At 35.8% G+C, this 25898-nt stretch overlaps 2 protein-coding genes across 3 annotated transcripts; one reads left to right on the top strand and one right to left on the bottom strand.

Moving 5' to 3' along the window:
* Window positions 1–1811: 1811 nt before the first annotated feature.
* On the top strand, window positions 1812–12019 carry LOC111408096 (glutamate receptor 2.9-like). Of its 2 annotated transcripts, none has more exons than XM_023037879.1 (5): window positions 1812–2117; window positions 7892–9192; window positions 9440–9755; window positions 10478–10875; window positions 11418–12019. In XM_023037879.1, the coding sequence occupies exons 1-5, from the start codon at window positions 1847–1849 to the stop codon at window positions 11880–11882; spliced, it is 2751 nt and encodes a 916-aa protein (XP_022893647.1). In that variant the 5' UTR covers window positions 1812–1846; the 3' UTR covers window positions 11883–12019. The 2 variants fall into 2 exon arrangements, with proteins under 2 accessions (XP_022893647.1, XP_022893648.1); XM_023037880.1 differs by having other exon boundaries at window positions 10478–10909; window positions 11418–11537.
* A 12136-nt stretch (window positions 12020–24155) lies between these two features.
* Window positions 24156–25419, bottom strand: LOC111408623 (LEAF RUST 10 DISEASE-RESISTANCE LOCUS RECEPTOR-LIKE PROTEIN KINASE-like 2.1). Its single transcript, XM_023038361.1, has 4 exons — window positions 25192–25419; window positions 24995–25130; window positions 24720–24755; window positions 24156–24625 (listed from the first exon to the last, which is right to left on the bottom strand). The coding sequence occupies exons 1-4, from the start codon at window positions 25417–25419 to the stop codon at window positions 24156–24158; spliced, it is 870 nt and encodes a 289-aa protein (XP_022894129.1).
* Between the last annotated feature and the right edge of the window lie 479 nt (window positions 25420–25898).

The raw sequence follows: 25898 nt of genomic DNA, 5'->3' as shown, positions 1-25898 counted from the left end.
CATTGATTCCATATAAAAATATTACTTAATACCGAGTAATGTTGTATCAATTATTTTATGTATTTATATTAATTTGATGATTGGCTAATTTGTATAAATGTTAGAATAATGTTGTAATCTACTTTTGAAGTTTTGATATTTATTTTCTGAATTTGACATTAAAACGTTTATTTAATTTTGAATGATTGTTAGGAGGTTAATGATTTTCAATTAATTGATCACTAGTTGAATTTTCTTGTAATTTCTATTGACATTCAAGACAAAGAAAATGTATTTGGCACGTTGCAACAATCATTGTAAAATTCGACAGGGAATAAAGCTATATCAATATACTTTGCATGATCTTTTTGATATTATTTTAATTTAATGCAACTTTGCCCATCTTTCATAGATATATAGGTAAGTCAAATGTGAGGATATGTTTTGGTCTACTCAAGAGACATTATTAAATGAGCTAGGAACATCGATCTTCGTATTCAAATGTGTGTTGTCTAAATCTTGAATTGATATTAAAATGGATGAATGTAGGGTGGATTCGATGTTCTTGCATTGTTCAATTATCTCAAGTTCTATAGTGTTTCCAAATTAATTATTTAGAATTAGTTAATTTGGTATAGATTTTAGATTGTTAATACAAACATCATCACCTGTCTGTTAGGGATTAAAATTTGAATTTTAATATAAGTCAAAGTCAACAACTAATTTTAACTACATATTTAATGAGATTCACAACTTTTTAAACATACACTTCATCAACTTTTATTAAAATTTACTAAAAATTCGATTTTAATACCCACCAAACGGGACCAAATATTATCTAATTTTGCTATTTGACTAGAGTTGGGTTTAATTAAAAACTAGATTAAATACTCAATCTACGTGAACGATGATTTACTCATTATTTGTTACTTGGCTACCAAATGGTGCACTTGCGGGATTTTAGCCATCACTATTCTTTAGTTTCAGTGTTAGGAAATTAGAATAAGTCTTTTCTCAGAATCTGTAATTTGGAGAAAATGGATAAAGTAAGAAAATTACTTATTTAATTTTGATATCCCAATTCTTGATGCTGCTTGTTTGGTGTTAGAGAAGAAGTAGGAGAGAAAATATTGAGAATTAATATTACGAGCTTAGAAGTTGTAACATGGGCGTCTTTCTTCACAATGCACTGTAATTGATGCTGTGTTAACTAAATCCTCTTTCTTAACATTTATGCCTTCATTTTGTGTTCATCTGATAAATCACAACAAATTAAAAAGAATGAAGCCATTATCTTGACCCGCCCCAGTCCAGACCATCTAGGGACAGGCCTCGGAGAAATGTGGGAACCGAGCTCATGCAATGACAAAACCAGGACCTCTCTTCAACCGGTCCAAGCCGCCTTGCTGAGCGCACTAATCTAAGGGAGGGGGTAAGAATAGTTTTGTTTAAGGATCCATATCATTGTCCCCAGTAAAAAAAAGGATCCATTGACTTCTGATTAGTTTTTGATGAAAATAAACAAGTGGGAAATCTATAAGGACATTAGTTAAGATTCCTGTAGTTGAATAGACATTTCTAAGCAGTTATGTCGAGCATCTGATATGAATTTATATCACAATATGGTTATCAAGAATTATATTATTTTCGATTACAAACGCAATATATATTTAATATGTGCATTGGATCAAGTGTGAACCTATGCACTCCATCTTAGTTTAGTCTCCTTGAATGAGTCAGTTGCATTATTCTAAAGCTTAAAACTTATTCCTGCATGATATATTTAAAATAATGACATTTCTCTTTGGTGTGGTGGTTTGAATAATACCTTCTTCACGACAGGAAATTAAGTCTTCGGGGTTGCAAAATGTCTTCTTTTGTGGTACTTTTCTTCTTGTTAGGCTGCATATTATTGCTGCAGGCATCGAAGGGATTACCAGATGACAGCAAAAACCACAATTGCCATGTTCTTGGGAGAATTGGGGGTGTTATTTATCAGAGTTCTCGCATTGGCCGGGAGCAGAAAATAGCTATGGAGATGGCTATCCATGACTTTGAGAAGCGCAGCTTGAATTGCTCAAAGCTGGTTTTGCACCTCAAAGATTTAGACCTGAACTCAGCTGGTGCAGTTTCTGCTGGTAAACTTTTATTTTCTAATTAGATAAGAAACTATTAAGTTTTGCTTTATTTGTATGTATTTGCATAAGTTTTTATGAACTTGGCAATGTATTGTGACAAATAGCTAACTTCCTATGCTCTCCGTTATCATCAATGAGTGTCCTCCCTACTTGGATTGACTTTATTAACTGAAGTAATAGGATTGCAGGAGTAAGTCAATCCTTTTTGATAGGTAGAAACAAGGATTCCACCACAGATGAATAAACTCAAAGGTTGTCATTAGTTTGATGGATTTGACCCGGCTAAACTTTGATCATGTGAGAATAAGAGAAGCAAGGGAGGGCGCCGTTTCTGCTTCACCGAACTGGAGGGGCAGAAACTGGGCGCCTAGGTGCCTCGGGTGACAGAAAATTGGCGCCTAGGCGCCCGATTCAGCCTATAAATTGCTGTTTTTTTCCCTTCATTAATTGAACCTGATTTTGAGAGAAAAATAGAGAGAGCTTGGGATAGAATTTAACAAGTAAGAAGTTGTTCTTTTTGGGTATAAATTCAAAGCTATTTTTCTTTCTTGGGGATTAACTTGAGGCTTGTTCAAGTAATCTAAATCCATTGTTCTTCATTTATATTGAAAATCATTTCTTCCCCAATTTCTTATCTTTCAAGTGGTTTGGAATTTTTCACATTGCAAGTTATCTTTCTTGGGCATTCTTGGGAGTGTTGTTTTCCCAACAATTTGGTATCAGAACTTCTTCTTAAATCAGGGTGGTTATGCTCCAATTTTTGGTGGGTGGCTTGAACTTTGTTGTACACACAAGGTGTTTGTGAAAATTCTCAAGTGAACTTTGTTGGTTTATTTCTGGTAAACAAGTAGATAAATCATGTCTGCTAGAGGAATGGTGAAGATTGGGAAGTATGAGATAGAGAAATTCAATGGGAAGAATGACTTCTGATATTGGAGAATGCAAATGAAAAATTTGTTAATTTCTCAAAAGTTGCACAAGGCATTGGCGGGAAAGGAGAAGAAGCACATAGATATGTTTGACGAGAATTGGGAAGAGCTAGATTTTGAGGCACGAGCATCTATCATTCTATGCCTTGAAAGAGATGTTGCTTTCTTGGTTAATGGTGAGGAAACGGCGGCGGAGGTGTGGACAAAGTTGGAGGCAAATTTCATGCCGAAGACTCTAACAAATCGGATCTATTTGAAGTCCAAATTGTATACTTGCAAGATGGATAAAGGTACACCAATCCAAGAGTACGTCAACAAGTTTGATAGGTGCATATCGGACTTGAAGGACATTGATGTGAAAGTAGATGATGAGGATCAAGCACTTCTACTACTTCTTTCATTGCCAAAGTCTTACAAGAACCTAGTACAAACATTGATGCTTGTGGGTGATAAACTTGTGATGGAGGACACTAGAACGTCACTTCTAGCGGATGATCTTCGAAAGATTGCAACTAGTGGCATGTCTATCATTGGTAATAAGGAGCAAGCTCAAGGATTCTTTATAAGATGTAGAAGCAATGTGTGACCAAAGGGCAAGGGAGAAAAATCTAGATCGAGTTCTAGACCTCTTGCGGAAAGGCCTTGTTTCAAATGTGGCAAACTTGGGCATTTCAAGGCGAATTGTACTAACAAAAAGGGTTGGAAGAAGAACAATAAGAACAACAACAACGAGAAGGTGCAAGTCAAGTAAGAGGTTAGCTATGCCTCGGAAGGAGGGGAAAGCGATGAGTGCTACACCATCTCTTGTGATAAAGAAATTTTCGGTAAGTGGATTCTTGACTCTGGATGCTCTTACCATATGTGTCCAAATAGGAAGTGGTTTACTACCTATAGAAGCACTGATGGTGGAACCGTGTTGATGGGTAATAACCATTCCTGTAAAACGGTGGGGCTCGATTCAATTAGAATCAAGATGTTTGATGGAGTGGTTAAAACATTGATGGATGTTAGACATGTTCCTGATTTGCGGAAGAACTTTATCTCTGTTGGTGTTTTAGACTCCAGTGGTTGCAAGATTGTAACATGGAATGGAGTTAAGAAGGTTGTTTGTGGTTCTTTGATTGTGATGAAGGGTATTCGTGAAGGCAATTTCTATGCTCTTCAGGGTACTACAGTTACAGAAGATGTAGCGGTTGGAACAAGTGGAAGTGGTGGAGACCCATGTGAGTGCACTCGGCTATGGCATAGCAGGCTTGGGCATATGTTTGAAAAGGGGCTAGATCTGCTAGTCAAGAAAGGTTTGCTAAAGAATTTGAAGAAGTCTTGCATTGCGTGTGTGGTAAAGCACACCGAGTTCAGTTCCAGCCAAGCAAACATAGAAACAGAGGTATTCTAGACTATGTGCACAGGGATGTATGGGGTCCGGCTTTAGTCACTTCCAAAGGCGGTTTCAGGTATTTTGTCACATTTGTTGATGATTTTTCTAGATATATTTGGATTTATTTTTTGAAGCATAAGAATGAGGTATTCGACACTTTCAAGAAGTGGAAAGCAATGGTTGAAAACAAAACAGGAAAGAAATTGAAGACACTGCGATCTGATAACGGTACTGAGTATACAGATAGTGCTTTCAAGGAGTTCTGTAGTAAGGAAGGCATTGCGAGACACTGGACAGTTGGGAATACACCGCAACAGAATGGGGTCGTAGAAAGACTGAATCGCACATTTTGAGAGAAATCGATGTGTATGCGATCCTATGCTGGTTTGGGCAGAGAATGGTGGGCAGAGTCGATTGCAAATGCTTGCTACATAGTGAACCGGTCTCCACATTCAAGGTTAGATGGAGATGTACCTTACAGGGTATTGATAGGAGAACATGCAGATTATGAGAAACTCAAAATATTCGGATGCACAACCTACTATCATGTCAACGAGAGAAAGCTTGATGCGAGGGCCAAGAAGGCTATATTCTTGGGGTATGCGGCAGGTGTAAAAGGCTATCGCCTATGGTGTGTAGAGGATTCTAAGTTCATAATCAGCAGAGATGTTACTTTTGACGAGAACACCATGATAGCTTCGTTGAAAGCTACAGTTCCTGATGGTGATGATGTTGAGACTAAAAAGTCTCAAGTTGTTGACATAGAACCTAGAGATCAACATGGTTCTAGGCATGTTCAAGAGGAGCATCATGCAGACACTCAAGATGAGAGTGATGATGAGTTTGAACAAGAGACGATTCAGCAAAAAAATGTACAGGCACAGCACAACAGCAGCTTGCAGATAACTTGGCTTCCTCTAGGCCATGGCGTACTTACAAGCAAGTTCTAAAGTTGGGGTCAGACGAGCCTTTGAGGCACTATGGGCAGACAAATTTGGTTGAGTATGCACTCTCGGTGGAGGATGATGAGCCTGTCACTTTCAAGGAAGCTATTTTAAACAACAATAGTGAGAGTTGGTTGGCAGAAATGGAAGAAGAGATAGAATCACTTCATAAGAACCAAACATGGGAGGTTGTCCCATTGCCCATAGGTAAGAAAGCTATTGGTTGCAAGTGGTTGTACAAAAAGAAAGAGGACCCTACCAAGCTCGGTGGTACAAGATTCAAAGCAAGGTTAGTGGCTAAGGGGTTTGCACAAAGAGAGCGAGTTGATTACAATGAGATCTTTTCTCCGATGGTCAAGCACACTTCCATTCAGGAGCTATTGAGTATTGTTGCTTATCATGATCTTGAGCTGGAACAACTCGATGTCAAAACCGCCTTCTTGCACGGGGACTTGGATGAGGAAATCTATATGCATCAACCTGAGGGCTACAAGGTTGAGGATAAGGAACATCAGGTATGTCGTTTGAGAAAATCACTATATAAATTGAAGCAATCTCCTCGGCAATGGTACAAGCGATTTGAATCCTTCATGCTAAAGCATGGTTTCTCCAGAAGTGAGTATGACTGTTGTGTTTATATTCGAAAACATCGGGGAGATAACTATATCTATCTTCTTTTGTATGTGGATAACATGCTTATCGTTTCGAAAAGCAAGGTGGAGATAGATAGGTTGAAATCTCAACTTGGTAAAGAGTTTGAGATTAAAGATATGGGGGCTGCCAGGAAAATACTAGGTACGGAGATTAGAAGAGAGAGGATGAACCGGCGAATGTTCTTGAGTCAGAAAGGCTACATTGAGCGGGTTATTGCTAGGTTCGGGTGACAAGGTGCAAAGTCGGTGGTGACTCCATTGGCTCCACATTTCAGGCTCTCTGGTAAACAGTCTCCTACTACAACGGAAGAAAAGGTACGCATGGATCGTGTACCTTATGCTAGTGCAGTTGGCAATTTGATGTATGCCATGGTGTGTACACGCCCAGATATTTCACAGGCGGTTAATGTGGTCAGTAGATTCATGGCGAATCCGGGGAAGGCACACTGGGAAGCTGTGAAGTGGATCCTGAGGTACTTAAAAGGTACTGCGGATACGGATTTATGTTTTAGTGGAGATGTATGTCATATAAGTGGGTTTGTGGACTCGGATTATGCAGGTGATCTAGATAGACAACGATCTACTACTGGATATCTGTTTTGCATACATGGTGCCCCAGTTAGTTGACGATCGATGTTACAGGCCACAGTTGCTCTATCTACTACAGAGGCCGAGTATATGGCCATGGCAAAGGGAGTGAAGGAAGCATTGCGGTTGTGGGGTCTTCTAGATGATTTGAGGATTGAGCAGGATTGTGTGGATTTGTGGTGTGATAGCCAGAGTGCGATTCACTTGGCTAAGAATCAGGTTCATCATGCTCGAACCAAGCATATCGACATCAGGTATCATTTTATGCGTGATGTCATAGAGGAAGGTGATATTTCACTCTTGAAGGTATACACAAATGAGAACCCAGCAGACATGTTAACCAAAGTGGTAACGGGTACCAAGTTTCAGCATTGCTTGGACTTGCTTCACATTAGTCCGTGTTGATATGCCCGAGTGGGCATGGCCCTTCAGGGCGGGGTTGAAATGAGGTGAAGAGTATATGAAGGTGGAGGTGAACTACGGAGGCTTGATCCCGAGTTTTGGGTATGTAGGCAACCATGGTTTGAATGGTGCAGCCGAGTTTGGCGCTTGCTTCTTCTTCTTGTGTTTGTCCAAAATTTGAGGTCTATCAAATGATGTACGGGTGGAGAATTTTGAGAATAAGAGAAGCAAGAGAGGGTCCCTAGGCGCCCAGTTTCTGCTTCACTGAACCGGGGGGGCAGAAATTCAGCCTATAAATTGCTGTTTTTTTTCCTTCATTAATTGAACCTGATTTTGAGAGAAAAATAGAGAGAGCTTGGGATAGAATTTAACAAGAGGTTGTTCTTCTTGGGTATAAATTCAAAGCTATTTTTCTTTCTTAGGGATTAACTTGAGGCTTGTTCAAGTAATCCAAATCCATTGTTTTTCATTTATATTGAAAATCATTTCTTCCCCAATTTCTTATCTTTCAAGTGGTTTGAAATTTTTCACATTGCAAGTTATCTTTTTTGGGCATTCTTGGGAGTGTTGTTTTCCCAATAGATCAAGAGAATGGTTTTATTCATAATTACGTTCTAAGGAACTATAATGTATAATTATAATATTACTCTTGAAAGACGCCGAAGACTAAATAAAAAATACATGGAAGGAACGAGACAAAGGAATGGACAAATTTCTTAGTCGACTTTTTGGTCTTTTTCCATGTAAGAAAGATCTAGTCCATACTTGTGATCCAATAATCTGACATGTAAATTTTCCACTATCAATTTAAAGACCATTTTTTTTAAAGCATTGAATTACTAAATGTCCCTGCATTCTTGCCCTATAATTTCAATTGCAGCCGTTGAACTTGTCAACCAGAAGCACGTTGATGCCATCCAAGGAACATTGACACTTCAAGAAGCTGCTCAACTTGTGGAGTTTGTTAATGTGATCAAAGACGTTCCCATCATTTCCATTACGTCAAAATCCTCATCCACAGCACCAATCCCGGAAAAACTGCTCCCTTTTATTCAGATGACTAACCACATCGACGTGCAAACCCAGTGCATCGCCTCCATTGTTGGCCATTTTCGGTGGCGAAAGGTGATAACAGTTTATGAACGCAGCACCAGTTTCACAGAAGATTCCGGGATCATCACCCACCTCTCTGATTCACTCCGAGGAGTCGACTCGTTTGTTGAACATCATATAGCTTTTCCTATTGCATCTTCTCTCTCGAATCGTGGAGCCTATGTCAAACAAGAATTAAATAAGCTCAAAAGCAAGAGTGTCAGGATTTTCATAGTCATGCGTTCTTCTTTGGACTTTGCTGTAATTCTTTTCGAAAAGGCAAAGGAATTGGGAATGATGGAAAAAGGTTACGTGTGGATTGTATCTGATGAAATCGCAGGCTTTCTTGATTCCATCCCATCGCCTGTTATACTTAATATGCAAGGTGTTATTGGTTTCAAGAACAACTATGAGGACACCAGTGAATCTTTCAGAGAGTTCAGAACCAAGTTTAGAAGAATGTACAGATCAAAATATCCAGAAGAAGAAGAATACTCGAACCCCAGTTTTTACGCACTTCGAGCTTATGATGCAACTTGGATCGTTGCCAAGGCCTTGCAGAATTTACAAGGAAAGATTGACTCCAAAGAATTAGTGAAGCAGATTTTTCACAGTAACTTTGAAGGTCTAAGTGGAAGAATAAGCTTTAACGATGGTTTTCTTACGCAGAATCCAATTTTTCAGATAGTCAATGTGATTGGTAAAAGCTATAGAGAAATAGCATGGTGGTCGCCAGAGTATGGTTTCTTTGAGGACCAGATAGAAAACGAGGAAATGAAGAAGGGAATTTTTGAAGGTTTAGAGGGGAAACTGACTTCAATTTACTGGCCTGGCGGTGAGCGTACTGTTCCGAAAGGATGGACTTTAGCCGGTACAGAGAAACCTTTGAGGATAGGCGTTCCAGCAAGAGGTGCTTTTAATCAGTTTGTTAATGTTGTGTTTGATCAGGACAGAAATGAAACTTCTATTGGCGGATTTTCAATTGATGTCTTTGAGGCTGCAGTGAAGCAGCTTCCTTATCACCTCCCATTTGCGTTTGTACCCTACTATGGTTCATATGATGAAATGGTGGCAGAAGTTCACAACAAGGTAGCCATTATAATTATATACTTCAGATTAAAATTCAATTTTAAGAAATTTTAATGATTTTTTTCTTGTATTTCACAATCTCAGTAGCTGTTACTTGACATTTTACAACAGTGTTTCCATTATATATTCTAATTTTCTGCTATGGAAAACTTTGAACACAAAGTGTGTGTTGAATAAAAAGGGTTGCTGACAATGACATTGTTGCTTCTTTTAAGCAAAGAGATACTAACTAATTTTCTAATAAAAGAGACTGGATGCAGCAGTAGGTGACACAGAAATAATGGCGGATCGCTATGTTTATGCAGAATTTTCGCAGCCCTATATCGAATCTGGGCTGGTAATGGTGGTGACAGTAAAACCAGGTTTGAAAGATAAAGGATTCGTAGTTGTAGATGCCTTCAAGAAGGAAATGTGGATTCAGATGGCAGCTATGAGCATGTCCTCCGCAGTTGCTATATGGTTAACTGAATATGCTAACAACAACCCGGATATAAGAGGATCATTCTGGCAGCTAATAAGTTCCATGCTATGGTTTTGCGTCACTGTTCTCTCTCTTGCACACAGTAAGTTTCCCCATGTCGCATACAATGCATGTTATTACACGCCCCTTCACATGCAGGTTAGATTCTGTAAGGTGGATGACTCTAGCCACATGGCACATGATTATTGGATTAGAGAACTTGGTGAAAATTGTGCTAGTTTAGGAGAACTGTGGACCATAGGTTAAATTCAATGGTTGGATTTAGTCTTGTGAACAATTTTTCTATACTAGAGTTGTCTCTTTCACTCTCTATCATTAGCACAATGTTTGAATTTTGAATTCAAATGTCTTGGTCCTTTAATTGCAAGACTTTTCACTTGGTTCATTTGGAGTTAGCAAAACAAGAGAAATAGAGAGAGTAACTAAGTGGGAGAGGTTTTTTTCTCTAGTGAATATTCTTGGTTATCTCCGGCGAGTTTCTTTGTTAATCCATTGCCATTCCCTTGGATGATGGTGCTTTGATCAGGTGTGGCACAAATCTGAGTTCAACATTATAGGACACATTGCTGGTGGTGTTGAAGAAGCTTTGGGTCGGTTTTCCTCACTTTGGAGAGATATTTTTCCGCATTGTAGTTGTAATAATCTTTGTTACCAACATTATATCTCTACAGATTCAGTTTTATCTTGCATGTCCCTAATTTCTATAAATAGATCTTGAACTCAACATTTGAAATGCTCTAATACCATATTCAACCACCTTGTCTAAACTATTAATTCCAGTATCTGATAGGTTGTTGGTTTCAGGAGAAACGATCAGAAGCAATCTATCTAGACTTGTGCTTGTAGCTTGGTTATGTGTAGTTGCAGCTGTAGCAGCATGTTTTACTGCTGTCCTGAGTTCTATGCTGACAGTCCCAAAGCTCCAACCATCCATTTTAGATGTTGACTATCTTCTGAGGATAAATGCTCCAGTCGGATGCAATGGGAATTCTTTCATTGTGCGATACCTGATTAATGTTTTACATTTCAAACCAGAGAATATTCGGAAAATCAATTCAATCAATCACTATCCTTCAGCTTTCGATAAGGGGGAAATCTTAGCAGCATTTTTTGTTGCTCCACATGCTAAAGTATTCCTAGCAAAGTACTGCAAAGGATATATCATGACAGGGCCTACCTACAAACTAGGTGGTTTTGGCTTTGTAAGATTGCATTCTTACTTTTCCCGCTATGTAGGTATAGTGTGCTGTGTTACTGAACTCGACAGTTTTTTGGAAAAGATTTTAGTTTCTGTCCAATGCTATATAATCCATATATTTTCTTGTCAGTCTAGCTCCAAACATGGTTTTTGGCTTTATAAGGTAGCTCTTGTTTGGTAAAGCTTTTTTCAGATTTTAAAATGGTCAAACTTTACTTCCAACCACACATTTCAACGTATCCACAATTTTTATTCACTTGGTAATAACCAGCTTAGAATCTCAGAAACTTTGTCAAACAGGTCCCGTTCTCCGATCAGTGTACGTGTAGTATAAAGTATTACACCGTATGCTATACAGCCCATTTTTTCTTGTCATCCTAGCATCAAACTTGGTGGCTTTGTAGGATGGAATTCCCGCTCTCCTTCCAGTATACGGCTGTATTGCAGTATTAGAGTGTACAAGATAATATTGTAAACAATATCTTAGTTTTTTCTTCTTTCTCGATACTTGAGTGATATCTAATCATATTTTTTTTCTTGTCTCAGGTTTTTTCAAAGGGTTCTCCATTAGCCATTGATATATCAGAAGCTATTCTCAAAATCACACAGAATGGAGAAGTTAACCAACTGGAAAAACACATGCTTTCCTTTTCAAATTGCTCGACTTTGTTGACTCAGGTAGCAGATAACGTTGGAAGCTTAGGGCCAGAGCCTGTCTCTGGCTTATTCAAGATTTCAGGTTCCATTTCTACAATTGCAATTGTAATTGCGGTTGCTCGTTTAATGCGAAGACAGTGGTCAATTCATGATTTAGTACAAAGATTATTGACAATGAAGAGAGTTTGGAGATGGGCCGCATTGATTCTTACTGAGTGCTACTCAGGATTTGGTTTAAGATTCTTTAGGGAAACCACTATAATGGGACAAAATCATCAAACGGATGCAGCTCAAGATCGCATGGGGCAAAAAGAAATTAGCCTGGAGCTGACTACCACTCAAACATATATATAACTTCTATGCCATGGGATAAACAGCTATCAAATAGGTACAATGTATGTATGTCTGGGAACATGAATTATAGACGTAGTTAGAATAAAAAAGAAAAGGTCTTCTCACTCATCAAGAATGTTTGATATAATTCTTTTTTTATCCTTTTGAAGCAATGTCCTGGCTGGATTATGTCCACAATTTTTGTTGGAAAATATGGGTCGTGAGTCGTCCATGTGGGGTGACCAAACCCGCAAATCACAAAAGTGGTTGAAGGAAATGGTTTGGACTTGGAATTCAAATTTACAACTGTTGACTTATGGTTGACTTCATCGTTAACGTTTTGATCATAACAAACAAGATTAATATTGTTTCTAACAATTGATTTTGAGTGACGATAGTTCAATGTTAAAATAAATTAAGCATTATAAATCAGACTCGAAATGAAGATTAAAGTGGAAGTTAAGCATTTAACTCAAATCATTCGAGATGAGAGCTTAAAAGATAAAAGCCAGGAAAAGATCAAGATCAAGAGCATAAGAGACGCCATCAAAGAAATTTCAAGACGAAAAGTTTAAGAGCCAAGAGCCAAACATGAAAGAAACTTCGAAACAAGATCAAAGACTAGGCCTTCTAGATCATATGTAAAGGTATAACACTTTGAAGAATGATTAAAACTCAAAATCCTTCTATGCATTAAAATTAATTTTTTGTGCATTAAAAGTCATTCGAATACAACATTTTGATCAAATATAAAAATGATTTTTAAAATGATATTTGAACTTCAAAAATAACTTTTATCTTGAAAAATTAGTTAAAAATATTTTCAAAAGTCTATACGCTTCAAAACCTTCAAAGTTGGTCAAACGGAGTCAAAACGCGAAGATGCCAAAAACTGCCGATGGTCAACCGACGACGATCAACCGGCTTGAAGAGGACGTGCCAGTCAATTGGAAAACTCCAACAGTCCAAAATTTAACCGTTCTGAACTCTAATTTTTACTGTACAAATGACTATTTTGGTCAGCCGGACATGATGCGGTCGATCGGATAGGTCATCCGCATTTACAGAGTTTTTTTTGACGTTTTGAAGTCTATAAATACCATAATTTTTTGCGTTCATTACAAAAACTTGAAGAGAACATTCTTGGAAAATCTATTTGTGAAAAATCTTCTTCGAGCTTACATTTTTATTTCTTCTTAACAAAAACTTTAATTGTTGAATCGATTTCTCTCATCAAAATTTTCTCTCTCTCTTTGTTTTTAACTTATTTATTTTGATCTTAATAAGAGAGACATATTTTTGAAGAAGGTTGTTGCACTTATATTGCATAATCACTTCTACTTCTTCATACTGAATACTTTGATTAATTGAATCAAACTTATAAAACCATTATCTTCATCAAAGTTTCTCATTTCTCTCTTAGTACTTGATTTATTACAATCATTCATTAAGAGAGAGGTATTTTTTGAGAAGATTATTTGAACTTACATTGCATTTAATTATTCTTCATCTTCTCATTGAAACACTTTGATTAATTGAATCTAACTTTTCATTACCATATTCATCAAGTTTTTCATCTAACACTTGAGCTATCATTTTTTACTATCCATTAAAGTGTTAATCTCTCTTAGTACTTAATTGATTTGTATTATTTATCAAGAGAGGAATTCCATTGTAAAATCACTTTGATAAAGTGTGCGTCATATTGAGGTCCCATAAAGTTCAATAGTATGGGTCGTGTTGAGGTCTTGCAAAGTTCAATATTGTATAAAGATCGATATTCCTTGTTTGTAAGTCACCGGAAGCGTTGTAAAGGGTTGGATTGCACCATAAATCAATCAACATAGCGAAAGGCCTTGCTCATGCCGGAGAGCTTGGTAATGGAGGACGTAGATCATTGCTTTGGATCAAACCTCCACAATTATATCGCTTGCATTATCTCTCCCTTTTACTTGTTACTTTTATATTTGCACTGATTATTTGAATTTATCTATTTAGTCATTACTTGCTTGAATTTACATTAATTCTTAGAAAAAGTTTTAAAAACCAATTCACCCCCCTCCCCCTCTTGGTTAGTCAATCTTGGGCTTTCAACAACTCCCCATAACCTCCCTAACTCTCCATATTATCTCTAATCATGGTCTAATATAAGGATGGAGGAAAAAATGGTGAAATTCGTATGTGAAAATATACAAAAATTGGAAAGGCCCTAAAAGCACAATTTTGACATGAAAACTCACAATATTAGGCAATTAGATTGTAGATAATAATCATCTTCTATTGCGATCGAAAATGGGATCATTGGAGTTCTAAAATATAGAGAATTTGGGACAAGCAAGGTGACTCAACCACACAAAGATTTTGGAATTCATGATTTCAAGTAATAATTCTCGAACTAAATTTATGTTCAAACATGCCGCGATTTCTTTCATTGGTATCGGAGCCTTAACGGTTGTTTTCCTTTCATATTATCTTGCTGTAAATGGAGTTAAAATGATGAAATCTTGTATGACTTTTATGATAAAGTTTGAAGCATCGTTAATAGCTTGTCATAAAACATGCAAAATAATATCACGAAATTTTTACAACATGTTCCCAATATGTTTAGATGATATTTGCAAATTTTCAAAATTTTTGGTTTTATGTTTTTGAAGAAAAATGAAACCTAGTTAAATTACAGAAATTTTAAAAATTTATTGTATTTTTTTCATTGCTTTGCATAACATTGGTATGGATAAAAAGGTATTTCAATGAGTTTTCCAACCATATAAAGAACTTAAATTTTAGATTTCAAATGAAGAAGTTATGAATTTTTTAATTTCGGAACGAAATCTAAAAATTTAAGAAAAAAATTAAGAAGATGAATAATACATTTTTCCACCTTCACTCTCTGTGCATTGTGTTTGTGTTCCAAACATGGTACTAAGCATAGAATTTTTAAATTCTGGTAACACTGATGAACTTAAAATGTTGAAATTTGTGGAATATGCAATAAAAATAAAACAAACAGGGAGTAAGCATTGTAGTTAATGCAAACAGGCACACATGGAAATCCCCCAGCACGTGAGGGCACGTGGATGCGTGGTTTACAATTTTAAAAATTGCATTTTGATAATTAATTTTTTAGTATAAAAATATTATATTTTCAGATTGTTAAAGTATTTTTTTTTATGTATTTAAAGTTTAAAATACATTTTAAATGCTTCATTTTTTTTCAAATTGAATATTCCATTTGGAAGCGATTTCTTGAAAATTATATGTAAGTCGAAAAAATACGATTTTAGTATCAAAATTTTTCTAATTTTAAATAATATCACATTCTCATGTTCTTGAGTGGTCTTGATCTTAATGTGGTTGTGCAAGTACATTATGACATATTCTTGTATTTCATCTTGAGTCCGATGTGACTAGATTGATGCACATTTTTAACATGCTAAGGAAGAATTTTAAAAAGTCTACAGATACAAAAATGTATCGAAAAGCTACTGGCTTATCGAAGGAACTGAAATATAACTTAATGTAATACATCAATATTTTTGAGACATTTTTTAGTGATAAGCAAATTATGAGTACTATGATGTCACTTCCTATTTTGTTGGGACTGTGTTGCAACAGAGATTAAAGTGAGGTTGAGTATCTATATAATAAAATTTAAATAATGTGAGTTATATTCTTTGATTATATTTGGAATTATTTTTAGAAAGAACTAATTTGTGATATCATCGTACATTTCATAATTGAATAAATATACATATTTATATTTTAATTTCACATTATGAAATGACCTTATTGAAATTATATGATATCTGTTAATTCGCGAACTATTATAAATGCTAAGATCAATGGAATTATTGAGATTCTTACTTAGACTTATTGATTCAGTTGAGTGATACTTCAGTAATTGAAAGATGATGTGAACCCATGTAGTAATTGAAGCTATGAAACCCACACGAGATTGAATCACAACCCAAAAAATCTAAGAAATCAAAGTTTTAACTTTGATTCAAAAACATTGAAACAAGTAACCAACAATCGCTAACAATATGTTGACCTCTTGATCACAAGACTCAAAAATCTCACTCAAATTGTTTGAACACCACAAGAAACTAATTCTTAATAAGTTTGAAATTTGTTCAATGAAGAACAAGGAATTGAAAGCAAATTATACTCACAAAATTAATCTATCGATTGATATAATAAATGTTGTTTACAATGTAGAATAATGAGTCTTATTTGTGGGAAATCCATAAAAACCTAGTCTAAACGAAATTAAAGTCTGAATGTACTAAAAGATATAGAGTTTTAAAATAAATAAAATATTTCACCAAATTGAAAAAATCACATGTCAAACTTGTACTATGCGGTCGCATAGTTGCCTTAGATGTGACCGCATTAGATGTGACCGTGTAGAAGCCTTGAATTCTCCTCACTCGCTACTTGGTCATATGTGACCACGTGGTTCATATAACTATGCGGTCGCATAGTTATATGATTTGTTCCCTTCATCCATTGCTCAAATCAAGTTGATCCAACGTGTTTCTTCTTCCGATCCCAACATGAAACTTGTTGTTAGGCTTGTTAACTTAACTCTTTTGGACTTCATAGTTTGGACCATGACTATAGGGCTCCATGAACTTTATTTGATCTCGAGCTTGCCCTTGGCCTCTCCTCAACATACATCAAACTCTTGATAGCTCGTTGTATTCCTTGGATCATGTCATCCCCTCCCCTCCCTCTTTGAAAGGATATAACCTCGAATCTATACCTGCACGAAAGAGAAAAATATAAGAAATGTCAAAAATGCAAATTACCATAGACTTAGTTTGAAGATTCAAACTGTAGTCATTGTCTTCAATCATTGCAATGATGTGGAATGGTCCATCTCTTCTAGGATGAAACCTTGACCTTCGTTGCAATCGAGCACACCTATTTCGCCTACGCATCCAAACCCAATCACTTGGTTTGAATACTTTACACATTTTCCTTTACTATCTTGAGATGCATACAATTCAATCTCCTACTTTCCATCCAAACTACCACTTACAACAATAGTTAAAGGAGTTAAACCAAACAAAGTTAACGGATTTAAATCATAAACCATATCAAAACGTGTAGTAGTAGTATTAGTGGATATGAAATTAAGGAATTCAATATTGAAATATAGATTCTCATGCCTCAAATCAGTAACAATGCACCACAATCGTCTATCATGCTCAATTATGTTTTTACAACACACTAAAATGTCATAAACTAGTAATTGATTGCTTATGAATTCATGTGACAAATGATTTATTACTCTCTTAGAGATTTTAGAAGCATTAAGATGTGTAAAAGTACATGCCCCATGTGACATACTATTCCTACGTGCTAGACCATCATCCAACCTATTTATGAGGTTTTGATACTTTACAACGTCATAGTTGAATGCTTCTCCTTCAATGCTCATCAAATCCTCTACTTGCATCGAATCAATTAGTTATTCAATGAGTGGCATCCCGCTAATTAAGTCTTCATGGAACAGGTCTTTGAACTCCTATAATAAAGAAATATCCAAATTGGGGAGGGATTTGTTAGTCCTCACCAAAGCACTCTCAATCTCATTCTTTTTTGCAAAGAAACTTACGTTGGATTTTTCTATACTCTTAGAAGATTCTCCTTATTTTCTCTCTTATGGCTCTACTATTTTTTTTTTTTAGCCACCTCACTATCTTTGCTCCTACTCTCCTTTTCCCTCCTTTTGCTTTTCTTTTCTACTTCACATCTCAACCTCAATTGGTCCTCACAGACTTGTTGTGGTTTAAGGGTACAAAAGTAATAACTCTCTCATCTTTTAAAAAGTAGTACCTATTTTTGAATCTATCATACTTCACCTTCCTATCATACTGTCATGGCCTTCCCAACAAAATGTATCAACCATGCATAGGAACTACATCACATATCATCTCATCACTATACCTCCTAATTGAGAAATTTATCAAGACTTGCCTACATAGCCTAACCTTTCCAAATTCGTTAACCACTGAAATTTATAAGTTTTGGGATGTTTTGTCGTAGTCAATCCTAATTTCTCAACAAGTGTAGTACTAGAAATATTGTTACAATTGCCCCCATCAATAATCAAACTACATGCCTTTTTTTCCTTGGCACCTAGTATGAAAGATATTCTCCCATTGCTGCTCCTCGTTACTCACTTTGATTTGTGTATTGAGAGTATGCATCACCCGAGGGCTTCCCCTACGTCTTGGCGCTATACTCCATAACCATCATTAGCATCCTCTAATCTAGGCATCTCATCTCCATCACTATCACTCACTACTTCCCCATTGTTACGCAAGATCATTGCGCTTTTATCTGGACATTGAGAAGCAATGTGCCTCGATCCCAAGCACCTAAAACACTTGATATCCTGATTCCTTGGAAGTTGGGAACCTGCCTTGGGTGTAGTTTTGCTAACAATTTCCTCCTTTCCCATTGGTGGTTCAGTCTTGCCACTTGAAACGGCCTCATCACCTCTATTATCATCCCACTTCAGTTTCCAAGATGGATTAGAACCCGAGAATCCGATGGATATCTAGTTGTTCCCTTTCTATTCAATTGTCTCTTTACTTTTATAGCTACATGTCGCATGTCCTCCAATTCCACATAATGTTGTAATTCCACCATAATAGCTATTTCCCTATTCAAACCATTCAAATATTGAATCATAGTGGTCTCCCTATCCTCCATTCAAATATTGAATCATAGTGGTCTCCCTATCCTCCTCAACATTCGCTTTAATCATCATCTTCATCTCCTTATGATAATCCTCTACACTCCTAGACCTTTGGTAGATGCTTTGCAAGTTTTAGTGAAGCTCCTTATAGTAACGACTATGCATGAACCTCTTCCTCATGATAGCCTTCAATTCTTCCCAAGTACTAAAAGGCCTCTCACGATTCCTCCTCCTAGATATCACTACTTGATCCCACCAAGTAATAGCATAATGGGTGAACTCAAGTACCGCAATCTTTACCTTATTCTCCTTCGAGTAGTTGTAGCAATCAAATATAAATTCTATTTTCTTTTCCCACTCCAAGTACGCTTTCAAATCACTCCTTCCTCTGAGTGATGGAATTGTCATTTTTGATATTGTCTATACTCCCATCAACTCCATCTCCAATAGGTTTTCTACCCCTCAATTCATGCCTAACTCCTCTGTATATTATTCTCTGTAACTCGACATCCACTATTGCATCATCATCCATACCACTACCCACTTCATAATCAATATGATTCTCTACCCTAGACTCCTACCTACCTTGCCTCCTTGCTTTAGGAGCTCCCCTATGTAAATTGGTAAGCAATAGGTCTTATCTTTCCATCCATGCCTCCTGTCTATCCAACTTATTCCTCACATCATCAAACAACCTCTCGAATCATTGTATCAACTCTTTTCGACATGTTGATTTGATTGTTGCTCTTGCTTGAGCTAGAATCATTCCTGTCAAACATCCTAAATCTAAAGTAATAAATGCCTCACGTGTATACACTTGTATATAACTCCAATTGGCTTTTGTCCTCTATTAATCTCACCACTCTTACCTTTTTCCACTTAATGATTTTGCTCAAGTACTTCAAATAACTAATTCGATCTCAACTAAGTTTTATCCTTGAAGAATTCAAACTAGGATGTGAGTAAGAATTGTAATTTTAGAAGACTCTAGAAAGAAAGAAAAGAAAGAAGCAAAAAGAATTAAACACCTTTGAATGGGAACTATGTTATCCAAGAAAGTAGTTCTTGAATTTTGGGTTGGACAATACTGAAATATATATATTTATGTATATGTATATACTTCTTTTTATTTTTTTACTCAAAAAAAGATGAAATTAAATGCTGCTGGTAATTTTCAGATTTTTTTTTCACGAACAACATTTGAAATTTTTTTGGTATTTTTATAGATTGAAGACCCAAAAGACAAAGAACACGAAGAATACGAAGAAAATGAAAATAAAAGACTCAAATAAAAAGAAAATGATATAACCTTGATTTTTGGAGTCTAAGCTTTAATACCAACTAATGCGAACCCACATAACAATTGAAACTATGAAACCCGCATGAGATTGAATCATAACTCAAGAAAGCCAAGAAATTAAAGTTTTGAGTTTGATTCAAAAATATTGAACTAAGTAGCCAACAACGCCGATAATATGTTGATTGCTTGATCACAAGACTCAAGAATCTCACCCGAATTTGTTTGAATGCCACAAGAAAATAATTCTTGATAAGTTCGAAATTTGTTCAATAAAGAACAAGAAATTGAAAGAAAATTATGCTCACAAAATTAATCTCTCAATTGATATAATGAATGTTGTTTACAATATAGAATAATTAGTCCTTTTTATAGGAAACCCATAAAAATCTAGTCTAAACGAAATTAAAGTTTAAATGCACTAAAAGATACCAAAAAGTAAAGTTTTAACATAAATAAAAGATTTCATGAAATTGGAAAAATCGCATGTCAAACTTGTACTACACGATAGCATAGTTGCCTTCGATGTGACTGCAAAAAAGCCTTGAATTCTCCAGCTTCACTCGTTGCTTGGTCACATGAGGTCGCATGGTTCATATAACTGTGCAGTTGCATAGTTATGTGATTTGCTCCATTCTTTCATTACTCAAATCAAGTTGATCCAATGTGTTTCTTCTTCCTAGCCCAACATGAAACTTGTTCTTAGGCTTGTTAACTTCACTCTTTTGGACTTTGTAGCTTGGGCACATGAATTTAGGGCCCCATGAACTCTATTTAATCTAAAGCTTTCCCTTGACCTCTCCTCAACATATATCAAACTCTTAATAGCTAGTTATCTTCCTTGGATCACAACAAAAGATTTAGAGAAAATGTCATCTAGAACTATATAATTCATCAACTGAATGAAAATTCTAAAGTTGAAAAATAAATGTAATTTTCACTTAGAACTTATCGATTTTGTGTTATAAAATTAACTTTATTATAGTAAAATAATAGGATTACGAATAATGATTGAGAACATAGTGAACTTTCTACTCTGTGCCTAAAGTTGAATTATCATATATGTTAATTTGCATAAATGCAAAACGATACATGTGCATAAATAGGAATTGTTTGAAAATAACTGCAATTCAAATCTGATAGATCATGGCATCAAAAATATATAGGTGTTGGCCTTTATAAAAATGATAAGCTAAATGCGAGAACATTTGGCACAATAAGTTTTTAGTGTACTGGAAGTACATGAGGCTTTAGAGCATTAGCGACGTAATGGAAGACCTAATGTGGGTCGTACCACTCTAGAGAAAAGAGATCAAAAACTATGCCAAGTACGGAAAAAGATACATTCTAGTACTTGAGCCTTTGATTTGATGAGTTCTGTTATAGATGATCTTATTTTCAAATGTGACTAAACTAAGGTGGTTAGCTTAGTGTTGACATTTTTAGTTGTCACAATTTTTTCAAATAAGTAGTAACTTCAAAGTAGTCTCTTCTCCACAGTTGTGAACTTTGAAGGTCAATCTAACTTTTAAATTGAGAGTTGATTTTCTTTATTGAAACTATCTATTGTGTTGAGTTAAAAAAACATGTGACTTGATGTTGTTAAATATCGAGGTCATGCTTGTGTAGCAATATTCTAGTTCGTATAAGACTTTAGCTCTTAAGTATTATATGAGCGATAACAAATGTAGGAGAGATAGGAGATTAGAAAAGGAACTAAGAAGAACATATTAGATAGTAAGGACATGAAAGTGGTTTTTGTAGAAAATTAACATTATAAAGGTTCAAATGCTTAAACTATAAGATTTTGAATCACTTAGCTCAAAAGTGTTAAAGCTAAAGGACAATATACTTGAATATTTTCCTTTTAGTATTATTCACATGTCAAATACTATATATTAGATCTTATCTTGTGTGGATAGTAGAGCCAAGAGTTAGAGATCCACTTATATGAGATCAAGATATGTCTTTAGTCTTTAGTCTATTGTCAAGTCTTTGACTTGGTACACACACACACATACATAATGAAGATGGAGTAGATATTTATATAACTGGTACATGCAACTTATTGTTGCAAGGGAGAAACTAACCTCATGTTTGATATTACGATAGTATCAAAGACTCTATTAAACTCGATATCGGCTATTGTTCTTCAAAGAATGGTTTCAAACTTGAACTTCCATAAGGTAGCTTTATTTCGTACTCACTATTATGATATTTATTATGATTCTGGATATTTTTGCAATGGTTTGAGGTTTTGAATTGTGAAAATCATTTAGGCTATAAGAGCTAAACTTCCATGTAATTAGTCCATCAAAATTTCTTTATGGGCTATGATTAAGAGAAATAGAGATTAAACCTCATTTTTTCATTACATTATAAATGAATTTACGCATTTCAAGTGTACTTCTAATTTTCATAAGTTTAAGACATTGAGTTGATTTAGATTTTGCTGAAGTTGAGTAGAAAATCATATTACTAAATTCAAGAATTTGAGAACTATGTGAAAGCATGAATATCTATCACAAGAGTTCAATGATCTATGTATTGCAAGATAAATCCTTATGGATTGACTATTCCTTATTTATCTAAAAAAATATGGTCTATTAAGTAGAAGAATTGGAGTATTGTTGAATATGATGAAACTTGAGATAATGCAGTCCAATTTACATTGAATATAAGGTTGGTTAACTGAAATCTGTTACCAATGGAATTCTTTCAAAGTCAGTACCTTTAGAATTGTACAAGCTTTGGACACATAAATAACTAAATATGGGTTATCATAGACGCATAGTCGACTATGACAGTTCAAAGGGTACTTATTCATAAATGAAATTTTTGGTGGATATTGAGTTATAAAAATGTGAAATTGATATTCTTCCTATCAAGGGAAAAATGTTTGGAGAATATTAATAAAATTAAGATTATGTATATTGGTGAATTAGATTAACTACACACAAGTTATTTTAAGCCTTTGAATAATGTGATAGAAATCTGTTTCTAAATGGATGCAATCTTATTTAAATGATTCTTAGTTTAGAGCATAGAAGAATATTAAAGTGATGGAAGCATATATACCGTATATCAAGGACGTATATGGGGGACTGGACTGGGCTATAGCTCAATCCAGTCCCCAACCCATTTAATTTTTTTAGAGCAATTTTTTTTATGAGTAAATTTATTACTATTATTATTTTACATATTAGCCATGCTTGTAGTCTCTTCTTGGATTCGTCCCTGGAATATAGAATTTTAACCTAATATAGGATGAGATGGAATTTCTACTTGGACATTAAGTTTATTGAAAACATTCAAGTTCTTGAAAACTAAGCGGAAGACTAATGAGTTTACGATAAATAAAGCTCATTTTTTGAAAATGTTATACTCAATATAAGTGTGTTGAGTTAGAGAATTTTTTCATGACAGTGAGACGGCACGTGGTCTCATGCTTTTTCTCACACAACCCTTGCTCATCAACTCTTCCACTTGCCTTTGAAGCTCCTTTGTCTCCTCCAAATTACTTAGATAAGCTGGTCGATTTGGAATGACAACTCCGGGTATGAAATCAATTTGATGCTTGTCCCTCTAATGGACAGCAACCCACTAGGGACATCTTCCGGAAACACATCTTCAAATTCCTACAACAAAGAAATAGCCAAACTAGGAAAGGATGTGTTAGACTCCTCAAAATTGAGGAGTGATTTTTTGTGCACCAACTAGATTATTTGTTGTCTCTCCACTATTGTCTTTTTCAATTCACTCCCTTTCGCAAAGAAATTTACCTTCGGCTTTTCTCTCCTTTCTGAAGACTCTCTTTCTTTACTCTCATATGGCCCCACTCTCTTTTCCTTTTTACCGGCCACCTCACTATTTTCTCTTTTTCTCTAACCTATCACTCTCCTTTCTTCCTCATTTTTCAGCTTGATTTGGTCCTTATACACTTGGGGATAATCTATGGTTAAAAAATAAGAAAAAATGTGATTCGAACAAGGGCAAAAAGTATGTTTTAAAGGTCGATGGACGTAAATCATTGTTAAAGTCCCAAGTTTAGTAAGATGTAAATCATTGTTAAAGTCGCAATGTTCAAAAAAGGTTGCTGAAGACTTTTTGCAACGTTTAGGCATATATTGCAAACTTCAATAGAAGGATAAGGCAACATTTTTTGAATGCTGCTAATAACCTTCTGCAACATTCTTTGAATGTTGCTAATAACCTTTTCGCTACGTTTTGTAAATGTTTTTAATAATCTTTTTGCAACATTTTTTGGAACCCCAAATCTCACCCCTCAAAAACTAGAGACTATATTGAAACCCCAAATCTCATTGGGCTTGAACTCATATATGAGTGCTCGTTTAGACCCCTCAAAGCAAAAACCAAGAAGGGTGACAATATTTACATGTGAAGTCCTGCTAATGCTGGAGACTTCATTTACAAATTCTTCTCCATTTACCCTGGACTCATTCAGAACCTTTACCGCAACCAGACAACAGTCCTGCAGATTCCCTTTATACACAACTCCATAGCCTCCCTGTCCTAATTTGTCCTTAAAAGATCCAGCCATTTTCTTTATATCTGAATCGCGATATCTCTTTGGTGCCATAGGTCCACATTTCTCTAGAATATCTTCTAAATTTTCAAATTTCTTTGCTATCTTCCTCCAGAAAGGCCCACATACGTATGCAATATAGTTCCTTCTAAAGCAAACACATAGGATGGATATCACCAAAAGAATGCAAGCTCCAAACGCGGATGCAGCTGTTTACAAGGAAGATAACAAGATTTTGATATCACGTTGTTTTGCTGGAAAGTGGTATGAACATATATACAATAATTAGTGTGTTGGGAATACCTATAAAAATTCGAACCCCAGGATTCGCATGGTTTCCTGCAATGCAATCAATGTACAACGATCAATTAGATATGAAGCAAGTAGTTTGATGGGTGTGTCTAAAATCATAACATTGACTTCCGGCACTTGAAGTGATGGATACTCTTTGGTTGACCACAAATATTTTGTTTCAACTCTGAGATTCATAATTATTTGTTATCTGATAGGTTGTGTTAACACAGATTTTTGCTTGATCCGTTTTACAGATAATGCGTGAATTATATGTATTATTTTACCTGGTGGAAGTTGACATCTCATCAAGTAAGCTTTATTGGGATAGAAACATATAGGTTTAAAATAACTTGAGTTGTATCCACATCTCCCACCAAATCCTGCACACTGTGCATGCTGCGTCATCCGTGATCCAGTGTACTTCAAATCCATCATTTAGAACCAGATCAATCAATGTTGAATTGTTTCTAAGAGCACTTACTGCTGTTTGGAGCACGGGGACTGTAACACTGTTCATGCAGTTTCCAAGATCTCTATCAGTTGGAATAGATCCAATTGTGAAATAGCCATTCTTAACCAAGGTACCATTCTCATGACAACGGAACTTATTGGAAGCTAATGCTGTACTGATAGATGAACATCCAAAGAACATAGTCAGGTTCCCAAAATTGGGTGTGTAACTGAATAGGTAACTAATTGTGGTATTCATGAACGCAGAGGGGCAAGTATTGTTGTACACATCTAATCTGGTAAGCCTCAAAACTCCGAGGCTGCCTCATATGCCTCCCCTTGACGAAGCTGAATGTCCAGGGGGAGAAGCCTCCACATGGCTGTACCATCCACCATGTGAGGAAGCGTGTCACTTCGGAGGAGAGGCTCGAACCCCAGCAGGTCCAACCTCATCTAAACTTCGAGGCTGCCTCACATGCCTCCCCTTGACGAAGCTGAACGTCCAAGGGAAGAAGCCTCCACATGGCTGCACCATCCACCATGTGGGGAAGCGTGTCACTTCGGATTGTCGATTTTATCCTGCAAGTGGACGGGTCGTAACAAGTAGTAAAGTGGACCTTTTGAGTCCGGATTATCGTTCCCACGAGGACTATACTTTAGTACTCAATTTACTATTCCTAGCTCCTATTTGAGGAATATAAATAAAAATATATATATATTTGATTGAATGTGATTTTT

The sequence above is a fragment of the Olea europaea genome, chromosome 13 (genome assembly GCF_002742605.1).
Source record: "Olea europaea var. sylvestris chromosome 13, O_europaea_v1, whole genome shotgun sequence".
NCBI classification, from domain to species: Eukaryota; Viridiplantae; Streptophyta; class Magnoliopsida; order Lamiales; family Oleaceae; genus Olea; species Olea europaea.
Note: the sequence above shows the minus strand (reverse complement) of the source record. Positions and strands in the feature narration are given on the sequence as shown.

Excerpts from the sequence above, each read along its gene's own strand:
- LOC111408623 (XM_023038361.1), bottom strand. The coding sequence starts at position 25,419 with ATGAATACCACAATTAGTTACCTATTCAGTTACACACCCAATTTTGGG. Across the intron at positions 24,756-24,994 it reads GAGATGTCAACTTCCACCAG|GAAACCATGCGAATCCTGGG; the intron begins GTAAAATAATAC and ends ATTGCATTGCAG. Across the intron at positions 24,626-24,719 it reads TGGGGTTCGAATTTTTATAG|CTGCATCCGCGTTTGGAGCT; the intron begins GTATTCCCAACA and ends CCTTGTAAACAG.
- LOC111408096 (XM_023037879.1), top strand. The coding sequence starts at position 1,847 with ATGTCTTCTTTTGTGGTACTTTTCTTCTTGTTAGGCTGCATATTATTG. Across the intron at positions 2,118-7,891 it reads AGCTGGTGCAGTTTCTGCTG|CCGTTGAACTTGTCAACCAG; the intron begins GTAAACTTTTAT and ends TTTCAATTGCAG. Across the intron at positions 9,193-9,439 it reads TGGCAGAAGTTCACAACAAG|AGACTGGATGCAGCAGTAGG; the intron begins GTAGCCATTATA and ends TTCTAATAAAAG.